The 24,230-nt window shown below is 45.3% G+C and overlaps 1 protein-coding gene across 1 annotated transcript; it reads right to left on the bottom strand.

Annotated features, from left to right (window-relative positions):
• Positions 1 to 6,403: 6,403 nt before the first annotated feature.
• Positions 6,404 to 19,838, bottom strand: LOC310743094 (guanylyl cyclase-activating protein 1-like). Its single transcript, XM_083573196.1, has 4 exons — positions 18,746 to 19,838; positions 14,790 to 14,939; positions 9,996 to 10,086; positions 6,404 to 7,464 (listed from the first exon to the last, which is right to left on the bottom strand). Exons 1-4 carry the CDS (start codon positions 18,941 to 18,943, stop codon positions 7,334 to 7,336), a joined length of 570 nt encoding a protein of 189 aa, XP_083429322.1. The 5' UTR covers positions 18,944 to 19,838; the 3' UTR covers positions 6,404 to 7,333.
• Between the last annotated feature and the right edge of the window lie 4,392 nt (positions 19,839 to 24,230).

Below are 24,230 nucleotides of genomic sequence, written 5' to 3'. Positions count from 1 at the left end.
CAGTCGAAAACTTCCTGTTTCCTTCTGACTGGGGCATACTTCCTTTGCATGTGACTAGAGGTAACAAAAGGGCAAGTCATGCAGCACACCATTCTCTTTGACTTCCTCCGTCGTCGTAGCAGCTTTTTAGCTAGAGATGCTCTGTTGGCTTCCAGCCAAAGAGGACACTGGGATTATCCCCATATGGGATACATCCACATGTATATACTTTGTAACTAAGTCTGCCTTCAGGGATCCAACCGTGAAGTGATGATGTGAGTAAAGTTCTTTTTTATACCTTACACAAGATTGTGGAGTGTTTATTCTTTTAAGAGGGGACTTACCAGGCATCTAATATTGAGAGGCTTACACAAGCCTGCAACCAGTTATCTGCTGTGCATTGGAAAGAATGTAAAACTCTGCTAAGTTATAGAACCTGCTACCGCAAGTTAGGAAGGATGTTAATAAACAATACATCCTCTCCTGCCTCCCTGAACATTCCCACCGCGATGTCTGCAACCTTTTAGTTTAGAGAAAAGGCAAGGGAGAGTCAACATGATAGACGTTTATAAAGTAATGCATGGAGAAAGTGGCTGGAATCAAGAAAGGCTTTCCTTCTTCTAGCACTCGTTAGCATCCAACGAAGCTGAATTTTGGAAGATTCAGGAAAAGGAAGTCCATCTCCACACAGCACATAGTTAAACGATGGAAGTCACAGGCGGCAATGAGAATGTCCCCAACTTGGATGGCTTTGAAATAATATGCAAATTCATAGATTGATGTAATGGCATCGCGATGTGAGGTTTGGGTGTGCCGGCCCTGCATCTTTTACCAGTGGAAAATCACTGGGATGCTGTGCTAGAGCACTAACATTCCTTTGCCAAGTGGCATCCAGGGCAAAGGGGTCATGGGGTGGCAGAGAGAGAGAGAGAGAGAGAGAGAGAGATAGAGATAGGCTCCTGCCTCTGAAAGCAGTTGTTTGCCCAGCCTCTTTACCCAGTTGCTTTACCAACTGCACTGGCTCCCGGTGGAGTACAGGGTCAGGTTTAAGGTGCTGGTTTTGACCTTTAAAGCCCTATGCAGCCTAGGACCCTCGTACCTAAGGGACTGCCTCTCCTGGTATGCCCCACGGAGGACCTTAAGGTCCACAAATGACAACATTTTGGAGGTCCCAAGTCACAAGGTGGTTAGGTTGGTCTCAACTAGGGCCAGGGCCTTTTCAGTACTGGCCCCGACTTGGTGGAACGCTCTGTCACAGGAGACTAGGGCCCTGTGAGACTCGACATCTTTCCGCAGGGCCTGGAAGACAGAGCTGTTCCACCTGGCCTTTGGTTTGGACTCAGTCTGACCCTTACATTTCCCTCCCCTTATGGTTTTGATCTATGGGCTGCTTTTAAAATGAAGCTGCATTTTAAATTGCATTTTAACTTGTATTTTAACTTGGTTTTTCTTTTCTCCCTCCTCTCTCTTTCCCCCCATTATGTTTTTACTGTGATTTTATTGGTGTTAGCCACCCTGAGCTGGGGAGGGCAGTGTATAAATAAAAGTTCTTCTTCTTCTTTTTTTTAAATAGATTTTTATTAGTTTTCCATACATTCAAATCATTTATCCAAATTTTACCAGATTTTAACAAAATTCATATTTTGGACTTCCTTCAACTTCCCTGACAATCATCCATTTTTACCCTTTAATGCGCATTTCTTTAATAGCATTGCCATTTGTCTTCCCTCCTTTTTTCTATTTACTTTCAGCAATACCTCTTTAAAAGTTTTTACAGTGCTTCTTGAAACCCCACTAACGTTGTTTGCACCTCACATACATTTTTCAGATAATCAACAAATTTTCCCCAATCTTTGATGAACTTTTGGTTTCGAACATATCTTATTTTCCCAGTCAGTTTGTCCAGTTCCGCATAGTCAGTCAGTTTCATTCTCCATTCTTGAATCGTCGGTATGTCCTCTTGTTTCCATTTCTGGGCCAAAAGAATTCTTGCTGCCGTAACTGCATACTGGAAGAGTCTAAAGTCTTTTCTTCTTATATCTTTTCCTGTAATCCCTAAAAGAAAGGCTTCTGGTTTCTTAGTAAAGGTGTATTTTAACATCTTTTTCAGTTCATTATAGATTGCTTCCCAGAAGCTTTTCACTTTCTTACATTCCCACCACATATGGTAGAATGTTCCCTCTTTTTCTTTACATTTCCAGCATTTATTACATGTTTTGTACATTTTTGCCAATTTTACCGGGGTGATATACCATCTATAAAACATTTTCATGACATTCTCCTTCAACCCCATGCATGCAGTAAACTTTAAACTTTCCTTCCATAATTTTTCCCATTCTTCAAATTGAATATTATATCCGAAATCTTTGGCCCACTGTATCATTACAGATTTAACCTCTTCATCTTTCGTGTTCCATTCTAACAATATCTTATACATTTTAGACAGAATTTTGTATTCATTAGCTATAATCTCTGTCTGGAACTTTGAGTCTTTTTCTGCATATCCACTTTCTCTTATATCTTTTTTAAACATTTCATTCACCTGAAAGTAATGTAACCAATCATATACATAATCTTTAACCTCTTCGTATGGTTTTAGTTTCCATTTTCCTCCTTCTTTAGTTAATAATTCTCCATATGTCGCCCAATTCCCTCGCATGTTAATTTTCTTAACACTCATAACCTCTAACGGAGATAACCAGTGAGGGACTCTTGGTTCTAGGAGGTTTTTGTACCTGTCCCATACTTCTATTAAAGAACTCCTGAAGATGTGGTTCCCGAATCCTTTATGGACTTTCTTCTTGTCCTTCTTCTTCTTCTTATTATTATTTAGTGTAGGTATGAAGCTAGGAAAACAAAGCAAGGCAATGGGAGACTTGGACCCCCAGATTTCCATCTTGGTGGCTCCCCAAAACTTAAGAACATAGGAAGAGCCTGTTGCATCCGGCCAATGACCCATCCAGTCCCGCCTCCTGGTCTCACAGTGGCTGACCAGATGCCCCAGCAAGCTGAATTTGAGCAGAAGAGCACTCATGCCTCCTGGGGTCTCCAGCAACTGGGATTCAGAAGCATTGCTTTCCCCAACAAGTGGAAACAGAGCCTAGTCATTGTGTCTAGTTGCCATTGATAGCCCTCTCTGTGAATTGGTCGAATCCTTCTTTAAAGCCATCTTTGTTGATGGCCTTCATTACCTCCTGTGGGAGCAAATTCCATAGTTTAACTACACATTCACAACATTCTCTCTTTCCTATCACATTACTTATTTTATTTTAATTTAAAGCAGCTTGAATAGGAGAGGAAGAAAAATTTTGCCTGGTCCCTTCATGAATATTACAATTTAGGGAGCAGCCTGAGGAACACTGGCAGAACCGATGGAGAGGTCCTCCTAGATGTTCTCCAGCTTCATGGCGTCATTCTGCTCCCTGGAGAATCCTGTTCCTCCTCCAAGCTTCTCAGAACACTCTGCAGCTGGAATCCAAAGCAGTTTCACATCCAGGCGGCTTACTAGGCCAAGTTCGTCCGTCTGACCAGCTGCCTAGGCATCACACCCACTGTGTTCTGTTAAAATGAACCATTTGCTCTTCCACATTAAGCTCCGGGAAAGCTGGATGTGTGAAGTTGCAGAAGCCAGTTGTGCACAGCACTGCTTGCCCAGCACCTGTGCAGTCATGAACCTCCTGCCCAAGTTTTGCAACATGGACATTTGGACACAAATGGAATCCTTAATATTGTTATGAGTTTGGTTTTTGGGGGGGCGAGGGGCCAGCCTGGATGATGCCCTAAGTCCATTCAAATTCTTGGGCTCCTCTATCTGTAGGGGTACCTGAAGTTGCTCTGGCCCAGGGGTGGGCAAGGTTTTACCTGTCTGGGCCGGTCAAGTCCCGTGGAGATCTCTCCGTGGGCTGGATCGCGCGTGCGATTTCCAGCGTCTGGGCATGCGCAGGGGAAGCGAGTCCCCATGCCACGCCATGCCGGTTTAGCGCAGTGCGTGGGGACTCACTGAGTGGGTTCGGGAGTGTCGGTTCGGGAGCGGCTTGTGGGCCAGTTAAACTGCCCCCGTGGGCCGCAGGTTGCTGATCCCTGCTCTGGGCCATAGGACAAATGGGTGGACCTTTTCCCACTTTACCTAGCTGCTAGGTAGAAGAACAATAGCCAGTGAGAGGAAGTTGAGAGCAGACTGGAAGCTGGAGACACAGAGACCTTCTTACTCTCTGCTGGATCCAAGGCTGCTACTAATGGAGAAGGAAGATCGGGGGAAGGGATTTAATGCTGTGAGCCCCTCCATCTTATTTGCAGATTGCTTACATGTGTAAAAAAAACCATACATCCTAAAGACACCACAGTCTCCACTGACCTCCATTCCTAGGAAACCAAACCTGGGTAAGTGCCTGGGACCCCTGGGGTCTCTCCCTGCTCAGAGATTGGGGTGACACATAACAATATTCATCCAAGGCCCGCCAGACTGAAGACAGCCAGCTGAATCAAGGGTTGGCATTGCAGGTTGCCAATTATACAGGGAAGTATGGGGAGAAGCTGAGCTTACCCAGCCAGAGAGAAAAGTCTGGCGAACACTGTTTTGATGCTATGTTTGCCATCGATCTTAAGGTAAAGGGACCCCTGACCATTAGGTCCAGTCGCGGACGACTCTGGGGTTGTGTAGTGATCAGGTGGGACTGCTATGAGGAATTATAACAAATATAGAGTAAGCCATCTGTGCCAGCAATGAAAGCATTGCGTTGACTGGGTTTAAACTATTTTGATATGATTCTTGATCAGTCTACACCTCTGCATCCCTGTTCCATTTCTCTCTCTTCACAAGTCACGTACACAGCCCAGTTGCTTAGACAGGCAGGCATTCTGGGTCATCAAACACAGTGGACAGTTTCTTTTGATGTAGCTTTTCTGATATGTTAATCTTAGGATGTTAATCTTAGGGCCAGGAAACAGATCTCACATGAAGGTGATAATGATCGCTGTCCTCCTGGCCATCCTCCCTATCATGTATATTGCTTGTTTATCACCTCCAGGGTTGCCAAATGTGCTCCTTTGTAGTTCTGTTCTTTGTTTACCCCGTGCTTAATTAGTTTTAGTAGTTTAACTTTGTCCCCACGTGGGTTTGTTGAAATGCTCAGAAGAAATCTGTAAAAAGCTCTTTTGTGAATAAAACGACCTGGGCCAGGGGCTGGAGGCGGAGATTTATACGCACCCTTCCCAGTGTCTTGCTGGTTCAAGCCTCTGTGTGTATTCTTATTAATCAGAGTTCAATCCTTCCTTTACTTTGTGAAAGCCTCAGGGTTGCGGCACTCATTTCACTTTATTGGCCGAGGGAGCCGGCGTACAGCTTCCTGGTCATGTGGCCAGCATGACTAAGCTGCTTCCAGCAAACCAGAGCAGCACACGGAAATGCCGTTTACCTTCCCGCTGAAGCGGTACCTATTTATCTACTTGCACTTTGACGTGCTTTCGAACTGCTAGGTTGGGACATGGGTGGCGCTGCGGGATAAACCACAGAGCCTAGGGCTTGCTGATCAGCAGGTTGGCAGTTCAAATCCCCGCGACGGGGTGAGCTCCCGTTGCTCGGTCCCTGCTCCTGCTGTCAATCTTAGATCTCCTCTAAAGGACTCAGCTGGAGAAAGATAGCTGGTCTTTCCTCTCTCCTCCCTCTCCTGCTTCCTAAGGTCCCCGTGTCTCCTGTGTCCCTTGTTGTTTTGCCAGTGGCCAGTTGGTTAAGAAGACACCATTCAAATGAGCCATTTGCCGACGGGAATAAAAAACAAGCAACCCTCGGATTCCTCTCCTTTTAATTGCAAACTGTACAAAGAAAGAGTGCCAAATATTGCAAGAGCCTGGCCTCCTATTTACAATGTCCTCCTTCCCCCTTTCCTTGGAAAGGCTTTGGGGAGCACCTTCGGGCTCCAGCGCTGGAGCCAGCCAGCACTCAAAACTTCTGGCTCAAAAGAAAGGGAACCAAGGAGTCAGTCGGGGCAGCAGCCCCTCACCTTTTGAGGGACGAATCTCCTGTCCCTCTTGTGGATGCAGGGCTAGGCTGGGGGCCCAAATCCAAATCGGCAGCCACTCCCACTGTTGTTGTTTAGTCATTGAGTCGTGTCCGACTCTTCGTGACCCCCTGGACCAGAGCACGCCAGGCCCTCCTGTCTTCCACTGCCTCCCGCAATTTGGTCAAACTCTTGTTCGTAGCTTCAAGAACACTGTCCCACCATCTTGTCCTCTGCCGTCCCCTTCTCCTTGTGCCCTCCATCTTTCCTAACATCATGGTCTTTTCCAGGGAGTCTTCTCTTCTCATGAGGTGGCCAAAGTATTGGAGTCACAGCTTCAGGATCTGTCCTTCCAGTGAGCACTCAAGGCTGATTTCCTTCAGAATGGATTGGTTGGATCTTCTTGCAGTCCATGGGACTCTCAAGAGTCTCCTCCAGCACCAGAATTCAAAAGCATCAATTCTTCGGTGATCAGCCTTCTTTATGGTCCAGCTCTCACTTCCGTACATCACTACTGGGAAAACCATGGCTTTAACTATACGGACCTTTGTTGGCAAGGTGATGTCTCTGCTTTTTAAGATGCTGTCTAGGTTTGTCACTGCTTTTCTCCCACTCCCACTAAGAGGGCCCAATTCATTCTGGACTCCTGGGCATCTCCCAGGCTTGTGCCAGGGGACTCCTGGACTAGGCCCACGGCTCAACTTGGCACCCTGAATGCCCCCCCCCATATTCACTGCTTGAGGCAGCCTCATCTCCTTTCTGGGGGGCTCATCCTCCTGGAAAGGAGCCCGCAGGCACCGCAAAGGTGATCCTTCGCAGCCAGCGGCCAAGGGAGGTGGACATGCACAGACAGGTGTGTTTGTGCTGGCAGAGGTGGCTTCACTCACCGTGCATCAAGAGCCCCATCATGACCTGCCCCAGCAACTAACCTTCTAACTGCGAGAGTCTTGAGAAAAGGAGAAGCGTGGCTGCCTAGAAACCTCACAGCGGAGTCTCCTACTTCTTCCCTGAAGATATCTAAAAGCTACTCTTCCACACACGGGATACCCTAGTAGTGCATACAGAGTGTGCTGCATTCGTAAAACTAGGAGGTCCCACACCCAGCCTGCGGTTCTGAGAACAGACTGGCTTAACCTCCCACTTCTAGGCAGTTGGGAGAGCAGATGAACGGGGAGAAAATGGCCTGTGGACCACTTATCCATTCAGGTCATGCTCTTTTGCTTGTTCTGCAAATGCACCTTGCTCCCATTCCACCAAACGCATCTACCCTCCAGGATTCCTCCTTTTCCTCCAGGTATTCTCTGCTGCTTCCAACACCTGAGGAAGCTCACTTCCCCCCCTGCATTCCTGCCCAGCCGCTAGACACTGTTTCGCCGCCGGCTGTTGATCATGGACACAATATGCTCCAAGTCCAGGCTCTTCATCATCACCTCCATGAACTCCTCGTCTTTCCTCGCGCCTTCGATGAACTCCTCCAGAGATAGCTCACCTGAGGGGCAGAGAAGCAGGAGACAATGAGAGAAGGAGAAAACGGGCTTCCCCCTCCAGTCCATTTTCATTTTTTCTGGGAGGAGAGATAAAACTATGGAACTTGCTCCCACAACAGTCAGCGATGTCCACCAATCAACATGGATTTAAAAGAGAATGAGACAAATTCGTGGAGGAGAGGGCTATTGATGACTACGCTCTGCCTCTAAAATGCTTCTGAATACAGTGGGACCTTGGTTCTCAAACACCTTGGTACTCAAACGCCAAAAACCTGGAAGTAAGTGTTCCAGTTTTCAAACGTTTTTCGGAAGCCGAGTGTCCGATGCGGCTGTCGGCTATTGTTTCCGGGGTGCCTGCACCAATCAGAAGCTGCGCCTTGGTTTTCAAACATTTTGGAAGTCAAACGGACTTCTGGAATGGATTAAGTTTGACGCTTTTGTTTTTGCTATTTAATTTGCGTTTTTGTTTTTGAGGCTTTTCGATTAATTTGTTTTCGTTTTTGTGACTGCGTGGAACCCAGTTCAGCTACTGATGGATTGATTGTGTGACTGCAGAAATGGATAAAAGCCCTCCATCCAAACAATGACTATCATCAATGCAGGCAAGAAAAAAAAATAATTTAATTTTTTATCATCTACAATACTGTCTTATTTATTTTATAGTACAATACATTGAGCAGTTCGAAAGCATGTCAAAGTGCAAGTAGATAAATAGGTACCACTCCGGCGGGAAGGTAAAGGGCGTTTCCGTGCGCTGCTCTGGTTCGCCAGAAGTGGCTTAGTTCTGCTGGCCAAATGACCCGGAAGCTGTACGCTGGCTCCCTCGGCCAGTAAAGCGAGATGAGCGCTGCAACCCCAGAGTCGTTCGCGACTGGACCTAATGGTCAGAGGTCCCTTTACAATCCATTGATTATTGATTTCATTTTATGGATCAGTGGTCTCATAATCGTTAGATAGTAAAATTCATGTTAAATTCCTGTTTTAGGGGTTGTTTTTAGAAGTCTGGAACGGATTAATCCATTTTGCATCACTTTCTATGGGAAAGCACGCCTTGGTTTTGGAATGCTTTGGTTTTGGAACGGCCTTCCAGAACAGATTAAGTTTGAGAACCAAGGGATCACTGTACCAGTTGCTGGAAATCCAATCCTGCTTGCGGGTTCCCCACTTAGGCACCTTGGCCACTGTGAGAACAGGATGCTGGAGTAGGTGGGCCATTGGCCTGATCCAGTATCTGGGACCTTCTACATGCAAAGAGAGTGCTCTACTCGCTGAGCCACAGCCCTTCCAGATCTGGTTGCAGCAAACTCAGTAAAGTAACTATGCATCATTCTTCCTTGCAACTCTACTCTGCAGAGCTCTGGATCAAGGAAGGTTATCTTTGTTTTGCTGCATGACCTTTTCAGGGATGCTCCTGTGAGCTCCGGACTTGCAAGGCTGTTGGAGCAGCCTTCTTGCAAAGTCTTCACTTTGGCCTAGCAAGCTACGCTTTGAGTCAGCTCCCCTGAACTCCCAGCCAGGAGTTGTTTAGGTGGTACTGCCTTGTCACTCTGTCCTGTCAACTGAACTTTAGCCAGAACTCAACCGAGAAAACGTGGGTTACTGGTTAAAATACGGTTCAGCATTTTCAAAACCCAGTAGAGCAAGAAACTAGTTCACTGTGATCTGAGCCTCACAGCAAAACAAAAACCTAGAGAAGATGAATTCCCCAACCTGGTGCCCTCAAGATGTTTTGGACCAATTTAGTGGTTTCCAAACTGGATAGCACAGTCCCCTGGGAGGCAGTGGGTGCTGCACTTGTAAATGACTATCAGACTTTGAACAGCTGGTATCTCTAGCTCAAGTTCATCAATTCTGTTGAAAATTAAACTAAATAGTTTTTATTGGATTTTGAGTAAATGTACAATTAATTGTTACGGTTTTGCATTTTATTGTGTTATTTACTTTCCACGGTGGGTTGTGCAAACCTCTATTCTGAATAATGTTTTTTTTTAATAGGGTAAGAGGCATTGGGGATGAGTTTATTAAACCTTCCACTAGCCCTGATTGGCATGATCTATGGTCTGGGATTATGTGGGTTGGACTAGATGACCCTTGGTGCCTCTTCCAACTATGACTCTATGAAAACAGGCTCCTCCTCCTTTTCTTCCTGCCTCTTGTCCTCAGTGCTAATCCCTCTTCCAAAAAGAGTTTTCCTCTCCACAGAGTCCCAGATGTTCTCAGGGCCCAGTTATGGGCATTGGTGTATAATGTGTAGTTCGCCCATCGCTGCCAGCTGGATATGGGATAGGTGAGAGGGTTGCCTTCTATTCCGAGGCCCACGTGGCCCAGGTAGGTTTGGTGAAGGGAGGAGGGCCCTGTTCAGGGTTGGGGGTGTGTGTCTGTGTAATGGGTTCAAGCTCTGCTCTTTTTGGCCCGGAGTTTGGAACCTGCAGAGTTCTAGGCAGCAAAGTTCGCAACGGACTGCGGAACCAGGGTGGGCCTGGGGAAGGGCTTCAGAGCCAGTGGGGAGGGTCTCGGGGGAGGGGGCTCTCACCGTCGCCGTTGACATCAATCCTGTTGAAGACACGGTTGGTGAATTCCTCTGCGCTCGTCTCGTGGTCGCAGCCATTGATGGCACGGATTGCCTGAAACGGAAGAGTTTGGCGCTTATTTGGTTCAGTTCATAAACAACCGCTGCATAAAAATCATTGTTTACAATTGCTGTTTAATATCAGCAATTGCAACAGCTAATGTACAGAAACCCAGAATGAGTTGAGAATGTCCCCTGCCCCAGCAAAATGTCTCGTTAGTTAATTGCAACAGCAGCTGCAAACCTTGAGTTGCTCTGCTGCGTGTTTTAGGAACAATGCTATTTTGTGGGTTTTATATATTGCCTTAGTTTTGTTTTGCCTTCTTGGAATCCTCCCTGTGTCTTGTGCAAAGGTTAGAATAAAGGAAAAGGTAAAGGGACCCCTGACCATTAGGTCCAGTCGTGACCGACTCTGGGGTTGCGGCGCTCATCTCGCTTTATTGGCCAAGGGAGCCGGCGTACAGCTTCCAGGTCATGTGGCCAGCATGACTAAGCCGCTTCTGGCGAACCAGAGCAGCGCATGGAAATGGGGTTTACCTTCCTGCCAGAATGGGACCTATTTATCTACTTTTGATGTGCTTTTGAACTGCTAGGTTGGCAGGAGCTGGGACCGAGCAACGGGAGCTCATCCTGTCGCGGGGATTCGAACTGCCGACCTTCTGATCGGCAAGTCCTAGGCTCAGTGGTTTAACCCACAGCGCCACCCACATCCCTAAGGTTAGGATAGAAATCACCTAAATGAAAACCATGGCTGTCACCTTCTCTCATTACACCAGAACTCATGGGCCTTCAGTGAAGCTGAATGTTGGAAAATTCAGGACTGATAGAAAATGCATGCTATGCATAGTTAAACTATGGAACTTGCTGCCTCAGGAGGCCCTGATGGCCACCAACTTGGATGAATGGTGAAGGGTTGACCCAGAGCAAGACACACAAACCCAACACACCTGCCTGAAGGAATCTGCGAGGATGTGGAGAAGCTCAGCCCTTGCTTATGAAATATACTCAGAGTCGCAAAGTGATTTCATGCTCTTTATTGGGCTCATAGTGGTGAGGAGGAATGAATGAAAGTCCCCTCAAGGTATCTGCTTTATATACATTATTTACACAATGGGCTGCACATGATTGGCTAATTCCGGAATTCTACTGTAAGCCAATCAGGTTGTGGATTCACTTCTATCTGGAGCATGATTGGGTGGTTCCTGCCAACCAATCATACTGCTGCCTTGTTCTAGGACCAATCAGACTGCTGCATTCTGAATCCTATTGTTCTAGGACCAATCAGACTGCTGCCTTTTGGATCCTATTGTTCTAGGACCAATCAGACTGCTGCAGTTTGGATCCTATTCAACTCAGTACATAACAGCTTACAAGGTAAAATATACCAGTAAGATATTAACAGGCTGGGGAAGAAAACAAGAGTCAGGAGAGCTTTTAAAGGCCATCCCCCACAGCTTCTGCTCTGCCAGCAATGTGGGATCAAAATAAAACATTTGTTTCCAAACTAAGCATAGGTTCCATATGAACCTACCCGGACCCTGATATCATCTTCTGAGGCCCTTTCTCGCGTCACTCCTCCACGAGAGGTCCGGAGGGTGGCAACACGAGAACGGGGCCTTCTCTGCAGTGGCTCCCTGTTTGTGGAATGCTCTCCCCAGGGAGCTTTGCCTGGTGCCTTCATTATACACCTTTAGACGCCAGGCAAAAATGTTCCTCTTTAACCAGGCCTTTGGCTGATTGACACCCAACGCCCTTTTAAAATGTGTTGTGGGAATAACACTTGTAGTTTAATGGTGAATTTTGGATATAATGTAAAAGATTTGGATTATTATAAAAGATGTAGGAGAAAATGATTAAATAACAGGAGCCACAAAGGGGAGGATGGAAGTTCTCTGGAACCTTGTCTTTATGTTGTGTGTTGTATGTTTGTGATTGTAAACTTTTAATTTGAAAAACAAATTAATAAATTTATTAAAATAAAATGAGTTGTGGGGGGGGGGGTGTTATTGGGTTGTTCTCATTTTGATTATGTATTTTGGGTTTGTTTATTTTATTTTGCGGGTATAGGGCAGTGTGCAAATTTAATAAATAAAAATAGGGAAAAAATGAAAAATCAGGACATGGCTGTGAAGGGGAACCCTGGGTGGAGTTGGAAAAGGTTTGGAAAATGGCCAGCGAAATGAACAAGATGATGGGGCAACCAGAGGTGCAGCGGGGGGGGGGGGGCTGGGGCTAGGGAAAGAAGCAGCCAACAAGGGAGGATTGAAGGCCACTTACAGTGGAGCCAGCCTCAAAGTTCTTGTATTAATTTACAATGCCTTGGACAACTTAGGGAGCTCTGGGGTCGCTTGAACCACCATATCCCAGCTCAGTTGCCAAGATAATTTGCAGGAGTGTCGCCGGACCATTCTCCAAGCTGTCAAGGCTCATTTTGACAACAATGTAAGAACATAAGAAACACCTGTTAGATGAGGCCAAGGGTCCATATTGCCCAGCTTCCTGTTCTCACAGGGGCCAACCAGATGCCCTAATGGGAAACGCACAAGGAGGATTCGAACCCAAGAGCACTTTCTCCCCCTCCTGCGGTTTCCAGCCCATGACATTATAAAGCACCGCTGCCTCCAACTGTGAAGGTGAAGCAGAGCCATCACGGGCAGAACTCACCCCATGTGCTCTCCAAGAAACCAAGGGCTCATCCAACGTTTCCTGTTGTCCCACTGCTTTCCCCTGGGGAAAACCACTCTTTAGTGTTCAATGGGACCAAATGGCACTTTGGGTTTTCTTTGGACTGACGTTTGCCCTGATTTAGCACCAAAGGTGGGGGCCACTAGGGGCGCATTGGAAGATGGCCGACAATACCATCTCTCCGACCCACACGGGGTAATTAAGAGGCTGTAATGGGAGTAGGCAGCCTCCCTTGTTGCCCCAAGGAAATGGGGAACACTGCCCTTGCCTGCTGTGCCCATAAATCACCCCCTAATTCGAAAGAAGGGGGTGAGGGCCCTAGGCAGAATGCCCCCGTGTGGACCTCGGCTCTCCTGGACGCTGTCTCTGATCGCGCACTAGTTGCAGCAATTTGGAATAATTAATTACAAAAGATGCAAATGCACATATTTCAAGTGAAGAAGGGGAGTGAAGTCTGCTAATTTAAGTGACCTCTGCGAAAGAAGAAGACGGGTTGGAGAAACAGGAATATTTTACGATGAAGATACACCAAAGGCTGGGTATGTTGACAACGGGACTGAATGGGGGGGGGGAACCTTTTTTACTTTCCTTCTATGTGATTTACAAGAACCCCTCGTCATTAGAATCGTCGGTTGAACTGACCCAAGCAGGATGATTAAGGTCTGTGTGGAGATAAACTTTAACCAAAAGTATGCTTTATGGAGATCGAGAAGCAATAAGAGCTTTTGGAATGGCGCAGCAATTAATTCGGAGTCGCCATCTTGCCAAAGGATTTATAGCCGGGAGGAGGAACGGACTCATTTTCAGACTGCATTCCTGGTGAATCTCCTCAGAGGTTTTGAGAAAGGAGGCAGATTGGTGAAGATTAATGACACTAAGACTGTTTTGATGTATGGAAGTAATGTTATATAGAAAACGTCTGGATATGGCTACTGGATAAAAAAAATAATATCCACGCAGGATTACAAACTGTTCTAACCAGCTTGTGGAGACTATCAGAGGTCACAAAGAGAAAGGAAAAATATATGAAAATAACAACAAGAGATGTGGAAAAACAGAAAGGACTGGATAGTACTGTGAACATCATAAGATTAGATTTGTGGACATTAAAACAGCGGTAAGAAGCAAGAAGTTGATTGGATCTCCTTCGGAACTTGAAATATGGGTACCCCCAACAAAAATGTAAAATTCGGCTGTGTAATTTGGAATTTGGTTTGATTTGATGTGATTGGTCGGTTAATAAAAAATTATTCTTAAAAAAAAAAAATTAGCACCAAAGAGCAGGTTTTCCCTGAGAAAATGGGTCGAGTGGAAAACTGCTTGGACCTGTGATTTCTAGACACGGGACAACCGGAGGTATGGACGAGGCCCAAACTTTTAGTTTCACCATCCCGGTCCTGTGGAACTCTCTGTGCCCGGAGATGCAGCAAGCGCCTTCTTTGCCAACTTTCAAGTGCCTACTGAAAACTTTTCTATTCCGCCCAAACCCTATGCAGGCAGAAAAGGACTAATCTATACTCGTGAGTTATAACATTATAACTGCGATATAAAAAGGTGACACCAGGCAGCGCTGTACAGCAGTCAATGTAAACTTGCATTGAGAGCTAGCTATATAATGTATTTTTTCTTAGCTTTTTAAAATAGATTAGCGTAGACTCAGCCTCATACTACATCCTTCCACAAGGGTTAACCAATGTCTGTTTTTAGCTCTTTTGTGGTTTTTATTGTACAGCTTTGTTTGCCTTGCTGTAAACCGCTACGATATATTTTCTTATGGCACATTTTTATAAATAAATTACAAATTAAGAGCCCTCTCCTGTCGCTGCTCACCAGCAACTACTATGATTGGGATCAACCGCCTCTCTCTGGGGATGTGAGTTTTTAGCCTTTGAGCATGTGAAGGGGCAAAGAGAAGAGTGTGCCTCTGAGACTGTGCAGAGCGACATCTCCTTTGCCGCTCCAACATCCGGGATGAGGAAGTGGCTAACCTGCAAACACATTCTAAACTCTGGCTGCTCCCTCTCCAGAAATCAGCTCCGGCGCCCTTTGCAAGAAAACAGAGTTCTCCGTTACCTGGATGATATTGAGCAGCTCACTGCGGTCAATGCAGCCGTTTCCATCTACATCGTAGAGCTTGAAGTACCAGCGCAGCTTCTGCTCCATCTTTCCTCGCAGGATAAGGCTGAGGGCAGCCACGTACTCCATGAAGTCAATATGGCCATCCTGTGGAGGGGGGGGGGCAGGGAAAAAGTAGAGGAAGTATATATTTTTTTTTAAAAAATAATTTTTATTAAATTTCCATTTAACAAACCAATCATATCATATTAATTATTCCAAATTATATCAATACATAATAGACTCCAAATATTTAGCCAAATTTTAAATTTTTGCTGGGGGTACCCATGCTTCGAGTTCAGTAAGGGTCCAATCATCTCATATTTCTGCTGCTTTGATATTCACAAGTCCCATCTTCCCATCTCCTTGTTGTTATCATTTTTCTTCTTAATAACCTCCGAGTTGTTTCCACAGGTAAGTTGAAACAAGCATTATTTATGTTTCTGTGTGAACTTTGTAATGCTCTCCCGTAATTCATCTCACGCTGATCCAAAAGTCCTGTTCAAGCAGCCGGCGCCATTTTCGTCAATTCCGATGAAATACAGTCTAAGCGTCTGCTCCTTAATTTTCCCAGACCAGCTGCACCATAAATCAGTCTTTCCAGAGGAGTTTTTGCCCATTCAGATCTACAATCCAAACATGATAGCAGAACAGTGGCTCGCCTCCCCCTTTGACTGTAAATCAAAAGTAGAGGAAGTATTGAGGGCAGAAATAAGAAAACTAGGCAGGGAGAGCAGAAGGTGGTGCAAATTTTGACCTGGCTGGTTGACGTTGAAGATTGTTCAGATGACAAGGAAATAAACAACTATCTGACTTTTAGAAGACACCTGAAGGCAGCCCTGTTTGATATTTTATTGTGCTTTTAATTCTGTTGGGAGCCGCCCAGAGTGGCTGGGGAAACCCAGCCAGATGGGCGGGGTATAAATAACAAATAATAATTTATTATTATTGCTATTATTATTATTATTATTATTATTCAGGAAAGGGGCAAGAATAGCGTACACCCTACTGAACTCCTTGGAGAAAGGGTGGGATAGAAATGGAGTAAAGGCAGTCTTGCTTTTTTAACCACCTGAGTTCCAACACTGGAGAGGTCAGGGTTGCTGCCTTCCCCAGCTATGACCACACAGAATTGAAGATGCACCACCGGACTGTGTGTGCGGGTGCTCTGGGTGCAGGACAGAGCTGATTCAGGTCTCTTTGAGAAACCCCGTCTTTCCAGTAGCTTCATCTAGTAGCTACTAGATTACGCAGAGATGACAAGACTAACATGAAAAATCAGAAAGACTGAAACTTCAGTAGAGATTGGGATAAATATACGTAGATATTTACAAGAACACTGTAAACACTTGAACTTTTTGGCAGCCTTTAAATAACTCCTGCAAAGTTACAAAGACTTTGGAAACAATGGAGAACTGAAATTTGGATCAACTATAATATGCAGATTATAGGAAGGACAGATCCTGAAGCTGAGGCTCCAAGACTTTGGCCACCTCATGAGAAGAGAAGACTCCCTGGAAAAGAGCCTGATGTTGGGAAAGATGGAGGGCACAAGGAGAAGGGGACGACAGAGGACGAGATGGTTGGACAGTGTTCTCTAAGCTACCAGCATGAGTTTGACCAAACTGCGGGAGGCAGTGGAAGACAGGAGTGCCTGGCGTGCTCTGGTCCAGGGGGTCACGAAGAGGCGGACACGACTAAATGACTAAACAACAACAACATAATATGCAGTTGATATAGATATTTAAAGAATGCATGGAGAGGAGGAGGGAATCCTAAGATTCTGTTATGGAAATGATGGGGGGGTGGGGAGCTCCTGTAGACCAATCAGGTTGCTGATTCACTTCCACCTGGAGGTGGATTGGGTTGCTCCTGTGGACCAATCAGACTGCTGCATTCTGGATCCTATTGTTCTAGGATTCAGCTCATTACATAACCCTGTATGAACTGTATTCTGGGATATTGTGGGATGTTTTAAAAGCCAATTTCACCCCATGCTTGCGGTTCTTGCTCCTGTGGGGACCTGTTGCGCAACAAGAAAGATTGTGGTCTTCTGACTGCTGTTCTGCTCCAAATTACTTGGCTGGAACTTCCCTCTTTTAGTGACCGCATGGACCCACGGGGGACTTGCACTCCAGGGAGCTGGGCTGTTGAGTAGTCTCACACCCCAGAATTTTCCTTATCAGTTCAAAAGAATCTTGTTTTATTTGCAAAGTTTTTCAAGAATGTTAATTGTGTGATTGATTTTGTAAAACCAAATAAAAATTTAAAAAGAAAAAGGAAAAAAAGAGAGAGACCCTCTTTTCCACTTGGACACTGGAGATGGTTACAACCTGTTATGCCCTCCCTCGTCTAGCGGAAGGCGCTGCAGCCTCCTGCTGTCTTCTCATCTCTTGTCTCCCCCAGCCCTCCGGTTTAATCCTCTTTGTTCTTGGGTGAACACATCCAGTTCCTTCAGCCTGCCTCTGTAGGATTGGCCTGCCGGAGCTTTATACAACTGAGGTCAGTGGATGGCTCGCACGCAGGGGAGATTTCCAGAAATCAAAGCAAGCACCTGTGACCTGTGAGCCAAGCTCAGAGAGCTTTAAGCCGTTGTGAGGGGCCAGCAAGAGCTGTAGTCCAAAAGGTCTGGGGGGCACCAGTTGGAGAAGGCTGGGTTAGGCATTACAGATTGTGCTACCCAGAGATGTGGAGTCCTCATTCTTGCACTGTGCATTTTAACCAAATCAGTGGACGACAAGGATGTGTTAGAGAGCTGGGCAGGAACAGACCAGGGTCCTCCTGGCTTGCCTTTTATCCTTCTCTTCCTTTTAGGAAGTTCAAGGAAATTTCTAATGGAAATTCTCCCAATGGATGTCCCATCCAGGCACAGATGAGATTCTCACCTCCTTGTTACTTTCTCCTAAGATTCTCATGCTGCCACCTGTTCCGCTCAGACCTAATCTTTCTACAGAGGAGGGATTTGGGGTGACAACACCCCAAGTTCCTTTCTGCTGCATTTTGCTTTTAAAGCACTTAAAAACAAAATAAGAAACCAAAGCAGCTAAATTGTGTTCATGAACTTGGTACTAATTTTTGATCGCTCACAGCTGGGTTTTCTTTTTCACCCATAGCGCGGGATGGAATTTGCAACTTGTGTTACAGGTAACGCACACAAAAATTCAACTGGAGGATCAGCACTTAGAAGATGAGTTATCTATATCTATTTGCAATTGTACCTCTATCTGTTATACTCGCGTAATGAAATATCTATAGCCACATTTCATTAAAAGTGTGAAAATGTGGTATACAGCACACAATGTTATAATAGGAAAAATAAAAAAGCATCTATACCTTATCCCTCATATGATGCTGACCAAATTCACCAACGTTTAAAAAATCAGAGACAAAACTGCTCTAGCGAATGCAAGGAAGTATTGGTGATATAACCTGCCTACCATGCAGAATATGAGCTATCTCATATTCTCGTACCTCTATCTGTTATTGTACGTTGAAATATTTCTAGACCACACTTTTGTATAAAAAGGTGGCATACAACACACAAAATGAGAATAAGATAAATAAAAAGCAATTTAAAACATTTGTGGGCATTTACACCTCATCCACCATCCTATGCTCACCAAATTCACCTTTTAAAAATCAATGACAAAACTGCTCTAGCAAGTGCAGGGAGGTATTGATGTTACGGGAGCTAGCCAATCAGCACCTGCTACATTCTTCTCACCATTCCGAAAGGTGTTTCCAAAGTATGCTCCTGGGGGGCGGGGGGAAGGAAGAACCGCTTGCACAGTTCTGGGGGTGTCCTTGAGCTGCTTCTGCTACTCTTAAAATGTCACCGCTACTTTGGTGGCCACCACAGCTAGTTCATTGGCTTTGGAAAACTGGTGCAGCTGAGCCCAGCAGCCAAGGCCTACCTTGTTCATATCGAAGGTGTGGAACATCTGCTCAATGTATTGGTTGGCCTCTGGGTCCAGGCCTCGGAGTCCAAAGAAATGTTTGAATTCATGCTCCGTCAGCTGCCCAGAGGGACACTCCGTCATGAACTTCTTGTACCAGTGGTGAATCTCCAAGGTCTGCAGGTCATCCAGTGTCCTGCTGCCAGTGCTTCCCATTCTGTGTGGAGGTGGACCACTGAGAGACCCTCAGCAGCAGCAGCAGCCGCCCTCTCCCACTGGTGGTTGCTACAGGACCGGCTCCTGGCTCCCTTCTGTTTTCACAATAGACATCCAAATCATATTAAGCAGCACTGGGGGGAGATCTTTCCAAGCCAATTATAGCCTTCTAATCTGATCTCAGACCCATTTAGAAGCCTTTAAAGCTTCAACGATACAAAGAGGGAATGGAAAGAACGGGGAAGAATAATCCAGGAAAAGGTTGCTATTACGGGAGCTTAATCAGAAAAGGTGAAGGGGTTAATCAGATATTTGTACCAAAAATTGACCAGAGGCTGACCTCTTCTTTCTTTCTTGCATTGCTTCTTTTTACACACCATCTGAATTTTCAGACATTGGAGATCCACCCTTTCTACAAGTTGTTCATGATTGTGTCTTACTAATGGAGCCTAAACTCAAGCATTTCTTTGGACCTGGCAGTCATGCAAGCAATGCTTTATTCCTGTTTGAATCCCAAGGCTGTGGCTATGGGAGAAACAAGACACTTCTGGGGTGTTAATGCTCCCTTGTAGGCTCAGGTTGTATATATGTGTAAATGAACCATACATCATAAAGACACCAGTCTCTGCTGTGCCTCATTCCAAAAGAAAACACAAACCCTAGGGGAAAGCGCCTGGAACACTTGGAATGCCACACTGCTAAGAGATTGGGGTGGCGTGCAACACTGGCGTCAGAAGTGGAATTCAAGTTTCCCAGAGGAGGACCTATGATTGAAGTGTTCCTGAGCCGGGTATATATACAGCCAGAGGATCAGCCCTTAGCTATAACCTGCCTACCATGCAGAATATGAGCTATCTCATATTCTTGTACCTCTATCTGTTATTACTTGTACGTTGAAATATTTCTAGACCACACTTTTGTATAAAAAGGCGGCATACAACACACAAAACGAGAATAAGATAAATAAAAAGCAATTTAAAACATTTGTGGGCATTTACACCTCATCCACCATCCTACGCTCACCAAATTCACCTTTTAAAAATCAATGACAAAACTGCTCTAGCAAGTGCAGGGAGGTATTGATGTTACGGGAGCTAGCCAATCAGCACCTGCTACATTCTTTTCACCATTCCGAAAGGTCTTTCCAAAGTATGCTCCTGGGGGGCGGGGGGGGGGGGGAAGGAAGAACCGCTTGCACAGTTCTGGGGGTGTCCTTCAGCTGCTTCTGCTACTCTTAAAATGTCACCGCTACTTTGGTGGCCACCACAGCTAGTTCATTGGCTTTGGAAAACTGGTGCAGCTGAGCCCAGCAGCCAAGGCCTACCTTGTTCATATCGAAGGTGTGGAACATCTGCTCAATGTATTGGTTGGCCTCTGGGTCCAGGCCTCGGAGTCCAAAGAAATGTTTGAATTCATGCTCCGTCAGCTGCCCAGAGGGACACTCTGTCATGAACTTCTTGTACCAGTGGTGAATCTCCAAGGTCTGCAGGTCATCCAGTGTCCTGCTGCCATTGCTTCCCATTCTGTGTGGAGGTGGACCACGGGGAGACCCTCAGCAGCAGCAGCCGCCCTCTTCCACTGGTGGTTGCTACAGGACCGGCTCCTGGCTCCCTTCTGTTTTCACAATAGACATCCAAATCATGTTAAGCAGCACTGGGGGAGATCTTTCCAAGCCAATTATAGCCTTCTAATCTGATCTCAGACCCATTTAGAAGCCTATAAAGCTTCAACGATATGCACGGAATGGAAAGAAAAGAAGAGGGAAGAATAATCCAAGAAACTGCTGCTATTACGGGAGCTAAAGGTGAGGGGGTTAAGCAGATATTTGCACCAAAAGATGATCAGAGGCTGATCTCTTCTTCCTTTCTTTTTACACGCCATTGCAATTCTCGGGACATTTTTTGGGGAGACATATGTTGGATGAAACGACTAACCTCCAGGGTCCTCCAATTATGATGAACATGCCAGCAAGATCATTGATGTCTTATAGTAACACGGAGTCTTCACATGGGAGCAAAGCATTTCGAGATCTATGCCCCAGACTCTGCGTGCATTCTGACAATTTCTGGAAGTTTTTGCTAGAAGAGACCCCCTAATAATAATTTTTAAAAGGGTTTTGATAAAACAAAAGTTGCCGCAGGCCTGTGGTTCGCCCACCTGCCCTGTCCTTAAAAGGTATTGCAGGAAATGTTATCTGAAACATTTATTATTATTATTATTATTATTGTTGTTGTTGTTGTTGTTGTTGTTGTTATTTGTGGGTGGGGTGGTGGTGGACTGGCTGGATCCATGGGAGGAACCCAGCTGGGAAGCCCCCAAGGGAAGGAGGCTCCGATCCCAGGAAGGGGTGGTGGGACAACGATGAGGGACCAGAGGGAGAGCACTGGGGGGAGAAGGAAGTCTTGGACTGTGAAGAGGCTACAAGGCTTAGTGAGCAGGGAGAGTCGGTGGCAGAGAGAAGTCCAGAATAATAGGCAGAAGCGGAAGCAGGAGAGGAGAGGGGCCAAGAGGCAGACAGGAATCGCAAGACCAAATTACTCTCGAAAATGTATAAATTCTTATTAGAATGGAATACAATAGATGAATTGATAAAAGAGGCTATGGCAAAATGGGCAATAGACTTTGGGCATAATGTAGAATATGATGCATGGATCAAACTCTGGAATGAAAATTTAAAATTTACTGCATGCTCTACTTTAAAAGAGAATGTAATGGAAATGGTCTATCGCTGGTATCTTACTCCTACCAAACTAGCAAAAATGTACAGGACGAGTAGTAAAAATCTGTTGGAAATGTAAAGAAAAGGACGGTGATTTTTACCACATGTGGTGGACATGTGATAAAATGAAAGAGTTTTGGGAATTGATCTATAATGAATTAAAAAAGATGTTTAAATATACTTTCCCAAAAAAGCCTGAAGAACTACTGCTAGGTTTGATAGGAGAGGATATTAAGAAGACGGACCAAAGACTATATATGTATGCTACGACAGCTGCCAGAGTTTTGATAGCCCCAAAGTGGAAAACACAGGAGATACCGACTGTAAAGGAGTGGCAGACAAAGTTGGTCGAGGACGCGGAACTAGCAAAACTGACACACAGGATTCGCAGTCAGGAGGAAACAAAGTACCAAAAAGAATGGAGTAAATTTATGGTTTATATAAGTGAGAACTGTAGAAATTTGAAGACGTTAGCAGGACAGAAATAAATCTTATGTCACGGTTTAGTCTTTTATTAATGGAACTGTGAATTAAGGATTGGAATAAGAAAACCTGCGGAAGGGAAGGAGGGAAGTCAACGGCTCTATGGAGCATAAAGCAAGATAGATGTAAAAAGACTCAATATATTTGTTTGTTGGTGTTGGTGTATTTAAAATGAAAACTTAATAAAAAGCATTTTTTTTTAAAAAAAGAGGCAGTCAGGAATCAGTCTGGTGAAGAGACACAATTGTCTCCTGCTGCTGCTGTGACAAGCTCACCTCCGGCTTGGTCTTCCAGAACCAGGGGAGGCATGAAGAGGGCGGAGGAGAGGTGGGCTCTCAGGAAGGCGCAGCCTCCGATTGCTTGGGGGAAATTGCCCTGGAGAGGAAGAGACTTGTGGGTAGACAGGGATCTTCAGCCTCAGCAACTGATGACAGAGGGGGGAGAGGGGGCAGCTGGGGGAAAAACCAAACACATGTGTTATGTACTGAGTTGAATAGGATCCAAACTGCAGCAGTCTGATTGGTCCTAGAACAATAGGATCCAAAAGGCAGCAGTCTGATTGGTCCTAGAACAATAGGATTCAGAATGCAGCAGTCTGATTGGTCCTAGAACAATGCAGCAGTATGATTGGTTGGCAGGAACCACCCAATCATGCTCCAGGTAGAAGTGAATCCACAACCTGATTGGCTTACAGTAGAATTCCGGAATTAGCCAATCATGTGCAGCCCATTGTGTAAATAATGTATATAAAGCAGATGCTTTGAGGGGACTTTAATTCATTCCTCCTCACCACTATGAGCTGAATAAAGAGCATGAAATCACTTTGCGACTCTGAGTATATTTCAACATGTCAATTCCTATTTGTTAATTTCACTCTCCACCACCAATAAAGAAACCTTTGCTAAAAAAACCAAACCCTTCCCCATCAATAAGCCTGCCAAAATTTTTTAATATAATTTTTTATTAGTTTTTTTTAACATATCATTTTCAACAGCAATTAAACATACTTTTACATCTTATTCAAATTTTTGACTTCCGTCAATCCTGTCTGAAAATTTTCCAATCTAATCTCTCAGTATGCATTTCTTCTCTTTCCTATTACATTTCAAACTCATAACCAATATCTCTATCTTTTTCTGCTTTGTAACACTTCGTATATTTCTCCTTACAAAACTTCTTGTAGCGTAATTTGTTGATTACAGTTGCTCTTCAAATAATTCATATACTTCTTCCAATCTCTGGTCCTGCAGGTTTCGAATCCTTCCTGTCATTTTGTCCAATTCTGCATAGTCCATTAATTTCGTCTGCCGTTCTTCTTTCGTCAGAATTTCTTCTTTTTTCCATTTCTGGGCTAACAATACCCTTGCCGCAGTTTAAAATGCTGTGTAATTTATTAGTTAATTGCTGTTAATTATTAACTGCCCTGGGACCCTGAGGGATGAAAGGGGATTTAAAGGTGAAGGTAATAAAAACAAAAGAATAATAATAAATCAACAGCAACAACAATTTTGATATGACGATAAGAAAATATTATTATTATTATTATTAGCTAATTAATGGAATTTGAGTATAAATTTCACTTCAGAAATTGGCTCCTCCTCGCAATTTCTTTTTAATTCTACCTCATTAATATTAAGCGCATAATAGTTAAACTGCAGGCCCTGACATATTAACATAAATTACCATATGCAAAACCATTTCCCCGCCCCTCGGAGGGGGCGTGGCTTCCTCGCGGGAAGTTTCCGGAGTGAAGCGGCGCCTGGAAAGACAGCCGCCGTCGCCCGCCCACCCTGATTGGCCTCCAACTTCAGACCCGCCTCCGCAGCGCGGCCGCTGATTGGTTCCCTGCGCCGGTGGAAGGGGGAGGCCTCGCTTCCTGATTGGCTCCTTGCGTTTTGTTTTCGTGCGGCTCGCCTTGTGGGAAAGAGAGGGAGGAGGAGAGAGAATCCCGCCCTGCTGATTGGCGGACGCGCAGGTGGCGCGACGCGGCTGCGCCGGCCGCGGCGTCACCCCGGCAACGGCCCAAGCCCTGCGCTACGGTTGGAGGGGCGCTCCGTCCGTCTAGGAGCTTCCCGGGTTCTGATT

This window comes from Podarcis filfolensis (genome assembly GCF_964270895.1).
Source record: "Podarcis filfolensis genome assembly, chromosome: 10".
Lineage (NCBI taxonomy): Eukaryota > Metazoa > Chordata > Lepidosauria > Squamata > Lacertidae > Podarcis > Podarcis filfolensis.
This window is presented reverse-complemented; position numbering and strand designations above follow the sequence as displayed.